This window comes from Tachysurus vachellii, chromosome 1 (genome assembly GCF_030014155.1).
Source record: "Tachysurus vachellii isolate PV-2020 chromosome 1, HZAU_Pvac_v1, whole genome shotgun sequence".
NCBI classification, from domain to species: domain Eukaryota; kingdom Metazoa; phylum Chordata; class Actinopteri; order Siluriformes; family Bagridae; genus Tachysurus; species Tachysurus vachellii.
The window spans coordinates 12156659-12171560 of record NC_083460.1 but is presented as its reverse complement, the minus strand read 5'-3'; the positions used below and the strand labels follow the sequence as shown (position 1 = coordinate 12171560).

The following is a 14902-nucleotide window of genomic DNA, read 5'->3' as shown; positions in this document are numbered from 1 at the left end:
AGTCTTTAGCCCTGTCTTTGTTTTATGTAGCACCTTGATCCTGGAGAAACGTTGTCTCATTTCACTATGTACTGCAACAGCTATATATGGTTGAAATGACAATACAGTAAAAGCTTCTTGACTTGACTTGACTTGACTTGACTTGTCTTGTTGGGGGTGGCCTTATGCATAGCTACAAATGTTTCTAACAAATAATTCACTCTTTCTACAGAGGTGTGGTGTTCTGTTTATGTTCTTTTGAAGTTGCCAACCTTTGATTGAGATTTGGAGTATAGTTACCTGAGGTATCTAATGACTGAGAGCAGAGCACACAGGAAGTCACTGAGAAGTGAAACGGGGAGACATTCGCCTAAATTATTTAGCTGCATGTCTGCTTTACTGCTCCACTGCATCTTACTGTTGTTCTTGCCAAGGTTAGAGAACCAAAGAGTATGGAGCAGTCTTATTACAACGGTCAGCATCCTTTTGTCAACATTCCTGCCAGAAATAAAGTATCATGAGACACTTATTGTTATATTTTTTAATAGAATTTCAGTCAGTGGATGAGAACATGAGCTGAAACTGAAGAAAAAAAAGACCTAAAATATATAGAAGAGATGCTCACCTTCTTTCTGTGAACTGTAATATCCATGTTAGTATTCCATGAACCTTGCTAAAGTCAGAGGATGCTTTGGGGAGATGAGCAGTCTCCAAGAGTACATTCACAATCTGAATCTGCAACAAATACAGACAGAGTTATAGAGACCTATATATAGATATATATTCACGGTACATGGGCTTTAGGGCAGAAAGACTAGATGGACGTCTCTTCCCGGTGCAAAACACATGAAAGACTGCTTGGAGTTTGCAAATAAAAGCACATGAATGACTCTCAGATTGTGAGGAACAGGTTTCTCTGATTTAACGAAACCTAGATTGAACTGTTTGGCTTCAATTGTAAACGTTATGTCTGGAGGAAACCAGGCACCGCTTCCCAATACCATCTCAACAGTGAAGCATGTTGGTGGCAGCAGGGACTGGGAGACTGGTCAGGATTTAGGAAACACTGACTGAAACAAAGTATAAAACCTGTTCCACGGCACTCAGGACCTCAAACTGAGCCGAGGTTTCACCTTCCAACGTGACAATTACCCTAAGCACACAAGCAAGACAACACAGGAGTGGTTTAGGGACAATTCTGTGAATGTCCTAGAGTGGCCCAGCCAGAGCCATGAGTGAACCCTACTGAACATCTCTGGAGAGACCTGAAAATGGTGGTCCACTGAAGGTCCCCATCACAGCTGACCGAGCTTGAGAGGATTTGCAAAGAAGAATAGCAGAAAATCCCCCAGTCCAGGAGTGCAAAGCTTGTTGTGTCATTCCCAAAAAGACTCGAGGCTGTAACTGCTGCCAAAGCTGCTTTAACTAAGTAAAGGCTCTGAATACTTATACATGTAATATTTCAGTTTTTTCTTTTTAAATAAATGTATATGTATATACATAGTCACATGTAAAAATTAGGACACCCTATGAAAGCCTGTGTTTGTTTTTTGAATAGTGCCCATATGCCCATTTTATCTTTATTTTAACAATATTGGAAGATTCAAGAAATACAACTAAACAAATAAAACCATTTTTAAATGATCTGTAAAATGTAATTTTAAAAAATTAAGGACACCCCACATTTATTTGTACTTTAAATGGGTAAAATGACCTACAGGTGTATCACATCAGGTGCAAATTAATAGAACATTGTTACAGAACATTCTGAAGAAGGCTTGTCTTGTTTAAACCTCAGATATTTTGTTTGGTTTGCTCTTAGGTATCACCATGGTGAGATCCAAAGAGCTCTCTGAGGCCTTCAGAAAGAAGATTGTTGATGCTTATGAGTCTGGTAAGGGATATAAAAAGATCTCAAACAATTTTTGAATCAGTCCGGAAAATGATTTAGAAGTGGAGAACATTTAAAATAACTTCCAGCATGGCAAGGTCAGGCTGTCCAAGCAAATTCACCCTAGGAGCAGACTGCAAGATGCTTAAAGAAGTCTCCAAAAACCCTAAAATATCATCACAGGACCTACCAAGCTCTTGCTACATTTGATGTCAAAGTGCAGGAATCTACAATCAGAAAGAGACTGAACAACTTTAATTATCATGAGAGGTGTGAAAGGAGAAAACCTTTGTAAAAAAAAAAAAAAACATGAGGGCAACAATGAAGTTTGCCAAATAACACAAAGGCCAAGATTTCTGGAATAAATAATGTGATTTGGACAGATGAGTCTAAAACTGAATTATTTGGAGACCATAACAGGGATGTTTGGTGTAAACCAAATACAGCATTTCAACAAAAGAACTTCATCCCAACTGTGAAACATGGAGGTGGAAGTGTTATGGTTTGAGCTTTGCTGCAGCAGGACCTGGCCAGGTCATCATCATAGAATTGACTATGAATTCTACATTGTATCAGAAGGTGCTTGAGGAACATGTGAGACCATCTGTCAAAAAAACTGAAGCTGAAGCAGAACCTTGCAACATAACAAAAACATAACAGTAAATCCACCAAAGACTCGCTGAAAAGTAGAAAATGCAAAATTCTATAAAATCCAAGTCAAAGCCCTAAATCCTATTGAGATCCTGTGTGTTGATTTGAAACAGACTTTGCATGTAAGAAACACAGCTGAAAGAATTCTGCATTGAAGAGTGGGGAAAACTTTCTTCCAGTCACTCAGAAACTGGTAGATGGCTACAAGAAACGTCTCAGGTAGTACTTCCCCTTTGGCTGGAATAATCTATTAGGGCATAGGGTGTCCTTTTTCCTCAGTTGAAATACTCAATTTGTTGATCTCTCTGTGATTTTTTTTGTTGTTTACATTCAATTACATCACTTTTATTTATAGGTATAAATTAAAATAAGATCAGAAATTTACATTTCTTAATAAAAAACTGAATATTTAAATGGGGTGTCCCATACACACACATACACAATACACACACAATATATACACACACACACACACACACACAGGGTGCACCAATTAAAGCCAGTGCGGTAGTTGAGGTGTACCTGAACAGGATGGTCACAGAGTGGGCTGCTACAAAAACCAAGGAGTGCCTGGAAGATGCTCTGTTGTTCACATAGCTCATAGCAAAGCCTGTCTCTCATACCTTCTTCCAACACTTTTAACAGCCATCCCCTCTCCAGTTTATGCTGAGGAAAGCAATAAAACATCAGTAACAAACGCCAGTAATGCAGCAGAAGAAAAAAAAGAATAAAATTAAAGAGATAGTACATTACCTCTAGCTCAAAGCTATAAAAAAGTCTGAAGAAATCTGGAATCCTTTTGAGATCGACATACTGGGTTCCCAAAAGAAACTTACTGATCACCAGGTACATGTGCTCCTCTATAAGTAAGCAGAGAGTAAGCAGTAAGGGTAAACAAATAAATAAAATATATATATATAAAAATAACAATACCAGTATGTAAAATAATAATAAAAAACACATACCAGGTTTCAGAATCTGCTGAGCCACCTTTGCAATGTAGGTAGCGTGCACGAAAGAGACTCGGAGATTCTGCTTTTGAATTGCATTCCTGAGTGTATCCAACAAATATAACAGCTGTGGACAGGAGACAACAACGTGCTTACAATTTTGATGTAAAATTATGGTACAATAACACAAATGGAGTTGGGCTAAACCGAATACCTGTGTTTTCTCTTTGAAATGAACAGATTCCAAATGCTGGTAAAAAGAACCAAGGACATGGTAGGCTGCAGCCCTCATTTTGTGATCATAGCTGCTTAGGGCCACTACAGTAAGGCCCAGAGAATGACTGCATACAAACTTCCGACAATCCACTACAGCCTCTGTAATGTAAGGTGACATCTTAGGAAACTCAACAAAGTGTAGTTCAAAATTAGGTATTCTGGTGAAGACTTAAATTAAGCATTAACTTAAATTGAACTATGAAATAATTATAAACATAGCATAGATAAACATAGCTTTTTTTATTCGACAAACAAGAAGATATCAAATAAATAAGACAGTCTTGTCTTTTAATTGAAAAACATGAATAGCACAACCTAATACGCAACTCTTCTGAGGTTACGTAGAACACTAGAGTGTAGTTAAAACAAAGTTTCAATGAATTGTCCATCAAACACTAACCCTGTCAGTTGCTATAACCATGTTAAATTATGAACCAAGCTAAAAAAACATAAATAAATAAATCAATCACCTCAATCAGACAAGCATTTAGAAACAAACATATTTGTATGTTATAATGTCCCCCTACTGAGAAACATGCGTCAAAATTGGTAATGACATGCTAACAGAGTATGCGTGCGATCACTAGGCATATTAAACATGTCAATGTTGTTCCCATGGCTCTCAGCTACAGATGATTAAGGGATTTTTCAAATTCAAATACTTTTAAAGTGGCCTAAGACATTATACTGTATGGTGAATTTCAGGTGATGTTTACCTGGGCGGACAATGTAGCTGAACAAAGGTATAAGGAAAGAAGGATCATAAAGGCACATCTCCTCTCGAAAGCCTTCTTTCTTTTCGGGGGAACTCAACTCTTCATTCTCCTTATGAAGTTAAACAAAGATTAACACGACTAATAATAATCCAATTTCTCAACATTATTTCATCAATGATGAATTCTTCAGTCTTTGAAATACAATATTACATTAAATAATGCATAGCAAACATGTTTCATCAACTTGGAGCTGTTTTGGACAATGTTTCTAAATAACCTTTAGCTAAAAAACTTAAATGGAGTTATCACACGTTCTATTAGATTTGATTATTTTTAACACAAGAAGAGATCCAAAACCATTAGCCGCAACGGAAATTTTGAATTTTAGAAAACCGAGTAATAAAATATTTAATTTTGTTAACATTTAAATCTGTTTAAATATATGCGTAACTATGACTTGGTTATTAATTTTATTTATATATATTTATTAAAAGCAAAATAATGGATAATGTACTGGTGTTGGACAGTGTGGTACCTGTGGTGTAAGGCACCGGTTTATTGGAAAGTGTGCAACAGTATTTAACATCCTGTCTTCAACCAGTTGGTCTAAAATCGGCTCAGAGCTGAGCTGTTGCCATAGCGATGGACCCAGGCTTTTTTTTGCTTTGTGGTACTCCACCGCTGCATGACCCCATAGCAAGTACCTGATCATATACAATACAGAAAACAAAAAAAATATCCAGTGAACTGCAGTTCCACAGATGAAAGCAACAGAGAATGGACAGACTGGTCACAGTAACTCAGATAACCATTCTGGGGTGAGCAGAAGACCACAGTGGGTTCTGTTTGTCAGCAAAAAAACAAAAAAAACAAAGCTGAAGCCTGGAAAAATGTAGCCTGGAATGATTAATCTCAATTTTTACTACAGCACTCGGATTCATGCTGTTCATGCCAAATTCTGACTCTAAAGGTAGTATAATGTCACAGGAATGTTTTCATGACCTACTCTGAGTCCGTTAATACCAATAAATCCCTTGGAAGCCACGGGATATTTGTGCATTTTTGCTGACCATGTGCATCCCTTCATGACCACAATTTTCCTATTTACTAATGGTTACTTCCAGCATGATAATACACAATGTCACAAATCAAAAGTGCTCATGAAGATCACCAAGTTCAGTGTTCTTCAGTATTCAATTAGTTTGAATCAAACAAAACTGAATCCAACAGAACTCCTTTCAAATTTAGTAGAACAAGAGATTCGCAGCATAACGATTTGAAAAATTTGCAAGAATCTCAAGATGCACTCATGTCAACATGAACCAGAATCCCAAAGGAATGTTTCTTACATCTTGTGGACTAACTGCGGCTGCTTTAAGAGCAATGTACGACTCTACCCAGTAATAGTATAGTGAACTTACTGAAACTCCATCAAACTCATGTTGTTCTTTTCATATTCTTTAAGCAGCAGCAACATTTTCTGATCTGTAAACATAAAGGAGAAATAAATAAGTCTTAGCAAACTGTTAACCTAGATTCAGAATCAAGGGTTAATGGCAACATAAACTTTATACTGCACTCTCTGTGTGAAAATCTGTGTGAGCAAATAGCAAACCATGGCCTTTTATATAATTTTCTCCAAAATATGCATATGCAGGTGTACAAACATATATACATGCATACTGTACATACATATATGCACACACACAAATTGTTTTAACAGCTTTCACTCTTCTGGAAAGACTTTTCATTATCTTTTGGATTGTGGTTGTGGGGATTTTTTCTACATCAACCTTGTGCACAAAGCCATTTTCATGATGGAAACAGGTCTGCATTGTACAATGCTACAATATACAAAAGACATTCTAGATAATTGTGTGCTTTCAGCTTTGGAGCAACAGTTTGTCACAGGGCCACATGGTCAGGTAAAATGTTTATAGAAGCTGTTTTATAAGCAACTGAGAGCAGGAGTTTCCTGATATACAATTTGTTTTATTATTTTGCACAAACTAGACCCACCATCAGTAATACAAAACACATACACTCAAAACTTTTACCTGTGGAGCTCAATGTAGCACCATAGGAACCAAGCAGGACATGAAAATGATTGCTTTTGCAGACCTCAGGACATTTTTTCACCAAGGTGAGCAGGAGCGTGACCAGTGCCTCTGAAGAAGAAATTGTGAGACCATAAAATATTATATGATAATATACAAAAATCACATTGATTCAGTGCTTTGAGCAACCTTTAGCATTTCTTACCTTTGGAGTCAAGACTACTGTGTGTCTCATCCTCAGTGACAATCATTGTGGGCAAAAAGAGAGAGTGACTAGTGACCATCAGGTGTAGGGTTTCTATGGGCAACAACCCTTTAGGAGTTGGCACAGTTCCATACATCGACTCCAACAAAGAGTTCAGGGTGCACAGAAACATGTTGTCTTTGTATCGATGTCTGTAAGTATTTAAAAAGAAAAGGGGAAAGTGTTATTAAAGTGAATATCCCATGTCAGCAGTTTGGTAATATTATTGGTAATAGCTGCAGAAATTCACACACTTTAAACCTGACTTAACAAAGTCGTTCCAGTCCAAATCTGAAACCTTCTCTGGAGAGATCTGAAAGTATGCAAAAAAACATACATACTAAATTTGCATGATGCTCAAAATAACAATAAATAAAATAAAAAAAAAATAAATAAAACACAGAGTCCAGATGAACCATTTCTGATATTATAAAAAATAAATCTTACACAAAGTTAGATATATAGAGTTGAACTTAGAAAAGGGGTTTTGACACGAACAAGATGATGATTGTTCTGGATTGTTGTACATTGGTAACTTTGTAAAAGGAACTGGGTATTCAGCATTTGCTAGCTGTGTCCAGTACATGAAACATAAGCATTCATTCATTCATTCATCTTCTACCGCTTATCCGAACTACCTCGGCGTCATCGGGCATCAAGGCAGGATACACCCTGGACGGAGTGCCAACCCATAGCAGGGCACACACACACTCATTCACTCAGGCAATCACACACTACAGACAATTTTCCAGAGATGCCAATCAACCTACCATGCATGTCTTTGGACCGGAGGAGGAAACCGGAGTACCCGGAGGAAACATAAGCATGTTCTATACAAACCTGCAGTGTCTTCAATCTTTGCAACATGGTCTCCTCGGTTTTAACAAGTGACAACTTATTCTGTTTATAAGTTGCTGACAACCAGCGGAGGGCAGAAGTGAGCAAAGAGTTCCTCCATTTCAAATGCTTTGGTGTACAGGCCAACTTCTCAGCGATTATGTCTGCCAACTGCCACCTGAAACGAAGGCAATCGCTACACATGAAACCTAGATAATTGGCAAAATAACTGCACAATACAGATATATGCAATTATATTGTACATCACAAAAAAATTGCATGAAAATGTACAATATCAACCTGTCCTGACTATGCTAATTAAGCATTAAGTCATTATAACTTCTCTTAAAAGTTAAAAGGATAAAATAGTAATTTATTTAACTGGAAATGGTTCCCTCAAAGACAAACCCAATAACTGTATCCAGACTGTAGAATACACTAATATAAAATATCGTCGCTGTCGGGCGGAAACCTCGTATGTCCAAATTTTGTCAATTTCATATTTTTTCACATATCGATGCTATTGGTCAGTCCCCACGTGGGTCTGTTATTTTTACAAGTTATTAACCAATCTAAAGCCTTGAAAATAGCTTGAGCGCAAATCTCTTAACTCCATTGGACACTTCAACTGTCTGAGAAACCTCGTAACTCCACCTCTTCTTCACTCCGCGGGAGAGCTTCACGGCATATTTCTCCTCAAGATTAAGAGTCGCAACGAATCAACACGTCTTAAAGTGATATCTAAAGTGATTTTCGTGGGGCTCAAAGAAAAAAAAAATCTTGACCCCCGCTAGTTCTGGTGCTCGTCTGAGGACAGGAATTTAGCGCAAGACAATCCACTGCAACGCGGACTAAACCCTGTGCATTGCAGATAAGATAGGATTGTATCTTACAATGTCAAGGCAAACCGTTATGTTCAACCGTCATGCTCATCACTTTAAGCAAGCTGGCTGGCTTTTTGCCTCGTTATTATACGTAAACATGTCGTATAACGTAGTGAAACGATAATTTGACATTTATTAATTTAATTTTTTTTTTAACTATTCCTTTAACTATGATTTTATCTATGTTTATCTGTGTTATTGATGTATTTTAAATATCTATTTATTACCGTTTATTACTGCTTATTATACATGTTCAGTGACGTTTTAAAATGTTTTTTATAATATAATATTTGAATTAAATTGAATGTTTTGGATACTACTATTAAATTATTGTTTTTATTATTATTTTACTGACTTTAAGTCAGCCTACTTATAGACAATGCCTCTCTTGGCACTGTGCATGTAAAACACTGCTTTGTGGACAATAACAAGTGAAAATAGTTAGGTTAGATACATTTGAGGAGGCCTGTTTTGTTAAAAATCAATAGTTGTAATGCTTCTGTGCAGAAAGAAACCCGTGAGCCACGAAGGTAGGTTTGCGAGCAGATTAGACTAATTTCCACCTATTAGACAGCCTAATCAGTTTATCGTGTTTTGTATTGCATCACTTATAGCTATTAAACCTTTAAAATAGAGTTTAGGAAGATGTATGTAACTACAGTCTTTAGCTTTGGTTAACTATTGAAGTCTTGTCTCTTGTCAAAAGGCTCAACGTGACCGCAGACTTTATTGAACACTGCTGGCAGCAGCGACCTCTGTGTCCGTACCGTTCTTATCAATGACAGCATAATCTCGTATCTCCCTGCTCCCAAGTCATAAAGCTTGTATCTCCGATAAAATGTGACTTTGGGAAAATGTTGTGTTAATGTTGGTACACAATGGTATATGATAGCAATATAAGGTATAATAACTTTAATGATACAATGTTTAATAACTCAAAAAAATACGCCGTTTTTTTTAATTTCCTGAAAAATAATGGTTTTGGAGATACGCGGATTCCCCTGACAGTGACGATATAGCTTTCATATCTGTCTGAATCTGGAAAGAACAAAAGCTAAATAATTTTAACCTTTTTTTTAGAACTCAAATAAAATAAATCAACGAATAATTAAAAATATTAATAATTTATCAAAAAATTACATCTGGTTATACATATATAATGTTATACATCTGGTTAGATATCCACACACACACACACACACACATTCTCTTTTTTAAAATGAGGTGTAAAACATTTAACGGTCTACCAAGGCAATTTAATTTTAAGTATATCCTCAGTTTCAGCCCAGTCAAATGGATTGAATGTAAATTTAAGGCAAATTTTGTGCTGAATATTGTTTGGTGTTTCACCTGCTGCTCCAAATAAATGTTTGTATGAAACACGGATAATGTGACCATTCTCTGGTTCTCAAACACAGATTTGCCATGCCAATCAATTTAGAAGCACAGTCAATGGTTTAAACAAACTTACCTTCGATCGCTGGTTTCCGGGTTCTCAAGGAGGACAGGCAAATCACGTATTAGTTTATCGAGATCGGAAGCCATAGCTCCCACTGGGATGAGAGAGGAGAGCAGCTCCACACACAGATCCAAAGGCACATCAGCATCAACCTGTAGCACTGAGCTTGACAACTCAGCCAGCAAAGCTTTGGTCAGCATCTGCAGAACTGCCTTTTGAACTGCTCATGAAAAGACAAAATATAATAACTGGATATAACAGATTGCTCGATAAAAATAAAACCCATGTACTGGACCCACATTTCTAAACAGCAACATTAGGGATCAATATAAATCTTATTTAACAGTTTCCAATTTTCCCTATATATTTTAAAGTGTGTGTAAAGCAGCATTGAGACAATGCTAAAAGTGCTATACAAATACAGTTGAATTAAATATCAGGGAAGTGTTCTGCTGTTCCCCTTGCTCATGGCACTTATGGTTTATTCACTGATGATTTATGAATCGAGGTTCAAGGTTTTACACAGAAAAATCTTTAAAAAGAAATAAATAAATAAAATAAAAATAGACTCCTCTCCTTATATTCACACTCTGAATATTCAGATACACATTGATGATACACATCAATTAAAGAATCTAAAAATCTCAACATTTGTTCTGTTAATGCATGTGACAATAACTGGTAGTACTTACTGTTGTTAGGTCTGCAGGGGTCTTCAGTGGTTACATGCTGAAGGTAGCTACTCAGTAGAGAAAGGAAGCTACTGTTCTGTGCTATTATGTGTGCAAGGTCAGTTTGGTCTAGGCACCAGAGTTCAAAGGTTAGACAGTGAGTGGAGCAGTTCTGCACCAGCAGGGCTGCGAGTTCTAGAGAAGAACGGCACTCGAGGCACCGGTGAAGAATATCCGTGGGCATCAGTTTAGCACATCCAGGCTCTCTTTGCAGCACCTGGGGGGGTTGGGAAGTCAGCATATGCTTTTAGCAATATATTTTTGTAAATATATACACACACAAACACACATTATGTATATATACATATATACGTATACACACACTCACAATACATTTACATATATGTATATACACACACACTAAAATATATAAGGCAAATAAACAGTAGAGAAATCCAATTCAAATCAAAAACTGCTGTGACCAACCTTTGAAATGTCTGAAAATTCATTAAAATAAAAAAACTGAAATATCACATAAACATAAGTATTCGGACCCTTTACTCAGTACTTAGTTAAAGCACCGTTGGCAACACCCGGACTAGGGGAATTTCTGCCATTCTTTGCAAATCCTCTCAAGCTCAGTAAGGTTGGATGGGGACTGTCAGTGGGCAACAATCATCAAGTCTCTACAGATGTTCAATAAGGTTCAGGTCAGGGCCCTGACTGGGCCATGTCCCATATATAGGGACATTCACAGAGTTGTCCCTAAGTCTAAGTTGTGCTTAGGGTCATTATCATGTAGGAAGGTGAAACCTCAGCCCAGTCTGAGGACCTGGGCACTGTAGAAAAAGTTTTTATTGAGGTTTTCTCTGTACTTTATTGTGCTTTATTCAGTATTCCATCAACCTTGTCCAGTCTCCCAGTCACTGGTGCAGAAAAATTTCCCCACAGCATGATGCTGCTACCACAATGATTCACTGTTGGGATGGTATTGGGCAGGTGGATGAGTGGTGACTGGCCTAAATTCTAAACATTATATCCTTTCGGTGCTTTTTTGCAAACTCCAAGCAGATTTTCTTGTGTTTTGCACTGAGGTGAGGCTTCTGTCTAGCCACTCTGCCCTAAAGCCCAGTGCAGTGATGGCTGTCGTTCTAGGACTTTGACTGTCTCTTCATCACACAGGATCTCTGGAGCTTAGAGTGACCATCAAATTCTTGCTCACCTCTCTTATTAAAGCCTTTCTCACCCAAATGCTCAGTTTGGCCAGGTGACCAGCACTTGAAAGAGTTCTGGTTGTGGCAATCTTATTCCATTTGAGAATTGTGGAGACCACTGTGCTCTTGGGAGTCTTCGGTGCAGCTGTGTATTGTCAGCTGTGAGGCCTTCTATGAAGAAGAGGTGTGTGCCTTTCTAAATCATGTCCAATCAATTTAATTTACCACAGGTGGAGTCAGCAGCATCTGAGTCAAATTTAAAGTGTTGTGATATCGGCTTTTCCTTTATCATCCATTTGCCAACATTTCTAAAATTCTGTTTTCACAGAGTTTAGGATTGCTGTGCTGCTACAGAAATCAATTTAAATTTAAATCAAACTGCTCCCTAAAGGTATTGAATGATAATTATCTGCCTGAATTTTTCAGCATTGAGGACACATTAATCCTGACCAAATCTCCAACTCCTTTTGCAGAAATGCAGCCTCAAACGTCAGTCCGGAGCACCTGCTGCCATTTTTTTTGCACCCGCTTTCCTATGTTTTCATGCATAGTTGAGTCGTTTAGCCTTGTTTCCAGGTCGAAGGCATGGCTTTTTGGTCGCAATTCCTCCATGAAGACCACTTCTGGCCAAACGTCTCTGAACAGTAGACGGGTGTACCTGGGTCCTACTGGTTTCTGCCAGTTCTTTGCTGATGGAACTGAAGGACTTCTGATGATGATGACGACAAGTAAGCATGATGTGTTATCTGCTGCATTGCCTGTTTTTTGTGCTTCTTTAAAAATAGCTTGACCAGCACATCATGAAACACCAGTCTGCTTTGAAATCTTTGCCTGGGAGAAAAACTTGTGTCTTAACATGGTGTATGACCTGTGACATGAACCTGTCTTCAAAAGCTCAACATAGTAGAAGAATTTGGCTGTTCCTCATCAGAATTTAAGTGTCCTACACAGCTGTTTATTTTTCCAGTTAATTAATATATTAGCAATTGCTTGGTGTAATTTGGTAATCATACACCTGAACCTGATCTTACAAAATGCCTTCGTGCACGTGTGTGGGCAGGGTGCTAGTTTGAAGCCAAAGGGTAGTCACACCAAATATTGATTTGATTTGATATTTCTTCTGGTTGCTCACTTTGCATATTAATAAAAATAACCAATTAAAATATTTACTTTTGAAAATATTATTTTACAGTTAATCTACATTTCTTCACACCTGCCTAAAACATACAGAGTATATATCGTCGCTGTCGGGCGGAAACCTCATATGTCCAAATTTGGTCAATTTCATATTTTTTCACATATCGATGCTATTGGTCAGTCCCCACGTGGGTCTGTTATTTTTACAAGTTATTAACCAATCTAAAGTCTTGAAAATAGCTTGAGTGCAAATCTCATAACTCCATTGGATAATACAACTGTCCACCTCTTCCTCACTCCGCGGGAGAGATTCGCGGCATACTTCTCCTTAATAAGAGTCGCAACGAATCAACACGTCTTCTGAGGTAAAAGTGTTCAAAACACTGGGCTCAAAGAAAAAAATATCTTGACCCCGCTAGTTCTGGTGCTCGTCTGAGAACAGGAATTTAGAGCAAGACAATCCACTGCAACGCGGACTAAACCCTGTGCACTGCAGATAAGGTACAGCGTTTTTTTTTTCATTTCCTGAAAAATAACGGTTTTGGAGATATGAGGATTCCGCCCGACAGCGACGATATGCTGTTCTGACTCTAAACTAGCTAAGTGATATCTCACACGGTGGTTCTCACACACATACAATTTATGCTAAATGACTGTTTATTAATGCAAAAGGAAATTTACAAGAATGTAGTCTTGTAAAGTTGACCAACAAAGTGCATCTGACCGCTTTCTCTACCATTATCTTCTTATATTTTAGTTATTTTTGACTTAACTTCAGATTTACTAAACATACCTGTAAAAAAATATTTTCCAGCTGAATGCTGTAGCAGGAGCTGTGGAGGGCAGCCAGACTGCGTACGTGCACCTGAGATAGACAGCGGGTGGTGTTTACAGAGCATGCAGGAGATATATTCTTGGTGAGGATCGTCAGGACAGCATGGCCATACAAACTCATCTTGTCACCACCAGATATCAGTCTACTCTGGGGTAGCAGCAGGAAGGCTGATAGCACCTCATTCATAGTGGACGAGTCCATGTACTCATACAATGCCAGGAAGGCTTCAACAGTCCGAGATTCTTCTACCAGATACCTGGTAATGACATTGGTTTAAGATTCAAAGTTAGTCCCATGACCTTGTTGGCAAATTGTACAATATATTTGCTACTTTACTGTAGTTTTACATTTTACTTTGTATTTCAGGTCTCTTTTATACCTGGTCGTTTGCTGGCTTTAGTTAATTTAACAGATGTAGCACATTTAAATAATGTTTTGCTGAACTATGATCTACGTCTAGAAAGATGGTTAATTTGCTCTATACAGCCTGAAGATAGCTGAAATTTGAATTTTAAAGTTAATAACAATAAAAGCATGTTATTAATATGTTTGTCCCTTCATGTAGAGAGTAAATTTGTTGTCTGGGATGTATTTCAAATTTGCTCTCAGTTATTAAGGGAAACCGTGGGGTAACTTTTGAGGTAAGGGCTATTATGACTTACCTGTTGCTCTGTTGTAGCTCACAGAGTAAGGCTCGCTGTATGGCTGAAAAGTAAGGGCTAATGATCTCCAGGGCATGGAGGGCTTTAAGGGTCTCAACACAGGATGTCAGCAGGTTGAGCACACCCTGTGTCAGTTGACCACAGAGCTGCATTTCTCTTTCTGGGTCCAGAGTGTGTGATGGCATCACTCCCAGCTCCAGTGCCAAGAACCACTGCTGCAAAACTGGGTGCTTGAACACCAACCTAAACACATCAAGTGAAACCTGCAGAAAGACAGAAAAAAGAAAGTTATAAAAGATGGCATAATAAGATTTCAAAACCCTAATGAAGGAAAACCTTCATTTCAATCATGATTTAATACAATCCTGCTCAGCCAAGTCTAGGCAAGGCTTATGAAGCCAGTCTCTGCTAATAAATATAACTATTCTTAGTTACACTC

The 14902-nt window shown here is 37.8% G+C and overlaps 1 protein-coding gene across 1 annotated transcript in view; it reads right to left on the bottom strand.

Moving 5' to 3' along the window:
• urb1 (URB1 ribosome biogenesis homolog) overlaps nucleotides 1-14902 on the bottom strand; it is a 36095-nt gene that overhangs the window by 3748 nt on the left and 17445 nt on the right. Inside the window, exons 22-38 of the mRNA XM_060872684.1 lie at nucleotides 14464-14726; nucleotides 13760-14057; nucleotides 10637-10892; nucleotides 9957-10164; nucleotides 7605-7779; nucleotides 7019-7077; nucleotides 6726-6916; nucleotides 6521-6631; nucleotides 5885-5948; nucleotides 4999-5167; nucleotides 4464-4572; nucleotides 3686-3846; nucleotides 3487-3598; nucleotides 3275-3381; nucleotides 3044-3187; nucleotides 605-714; nucleotides 280-477 (exon numbers count right to left, since the gene is read on the bottom strand). Coding sequence (XP_060728667.1) covers nucleotides 280-477; nucleotides 605-714; nucleotides 3044-3187; nucleotides 3275-3381; nucleotides 3487-3598; nucleotides 3686-3846; nucleotides 4464-4572; nucleotides 4999-5167; nucleotides 5885-5948; nucleotides 6521-6631; nucleotides 6726-6916; nucleotides 7019-7077; nucleotides 7605-7779; nucleotides 9957-10164; nucleotides 10637-10892; nucleotides 13760-14057; nucleotides 14464-14726 — 2735 coding nt within the window. The remainder of the gene's footprint in view (nucleotides 1-279; nucleotides 478-604; nucleotides 715-3043; nucleotides 3188-3274; nucleotides 3382-3486; nucleotides 3599-3685; nucleotides 3847-4463; nucleotides 4573-4998; nucleotides 5168-5884; nucleotides 5949-6520; nucleotides 6632-6725; nucleotides 6917-7018; nucleotides 7078-7604; nucleotides 7780-9956; nucleotides 10165-10636; nucleotides 10893-13759; nucleotides 14058-14463; nucleotides 14727-14902) is intronic.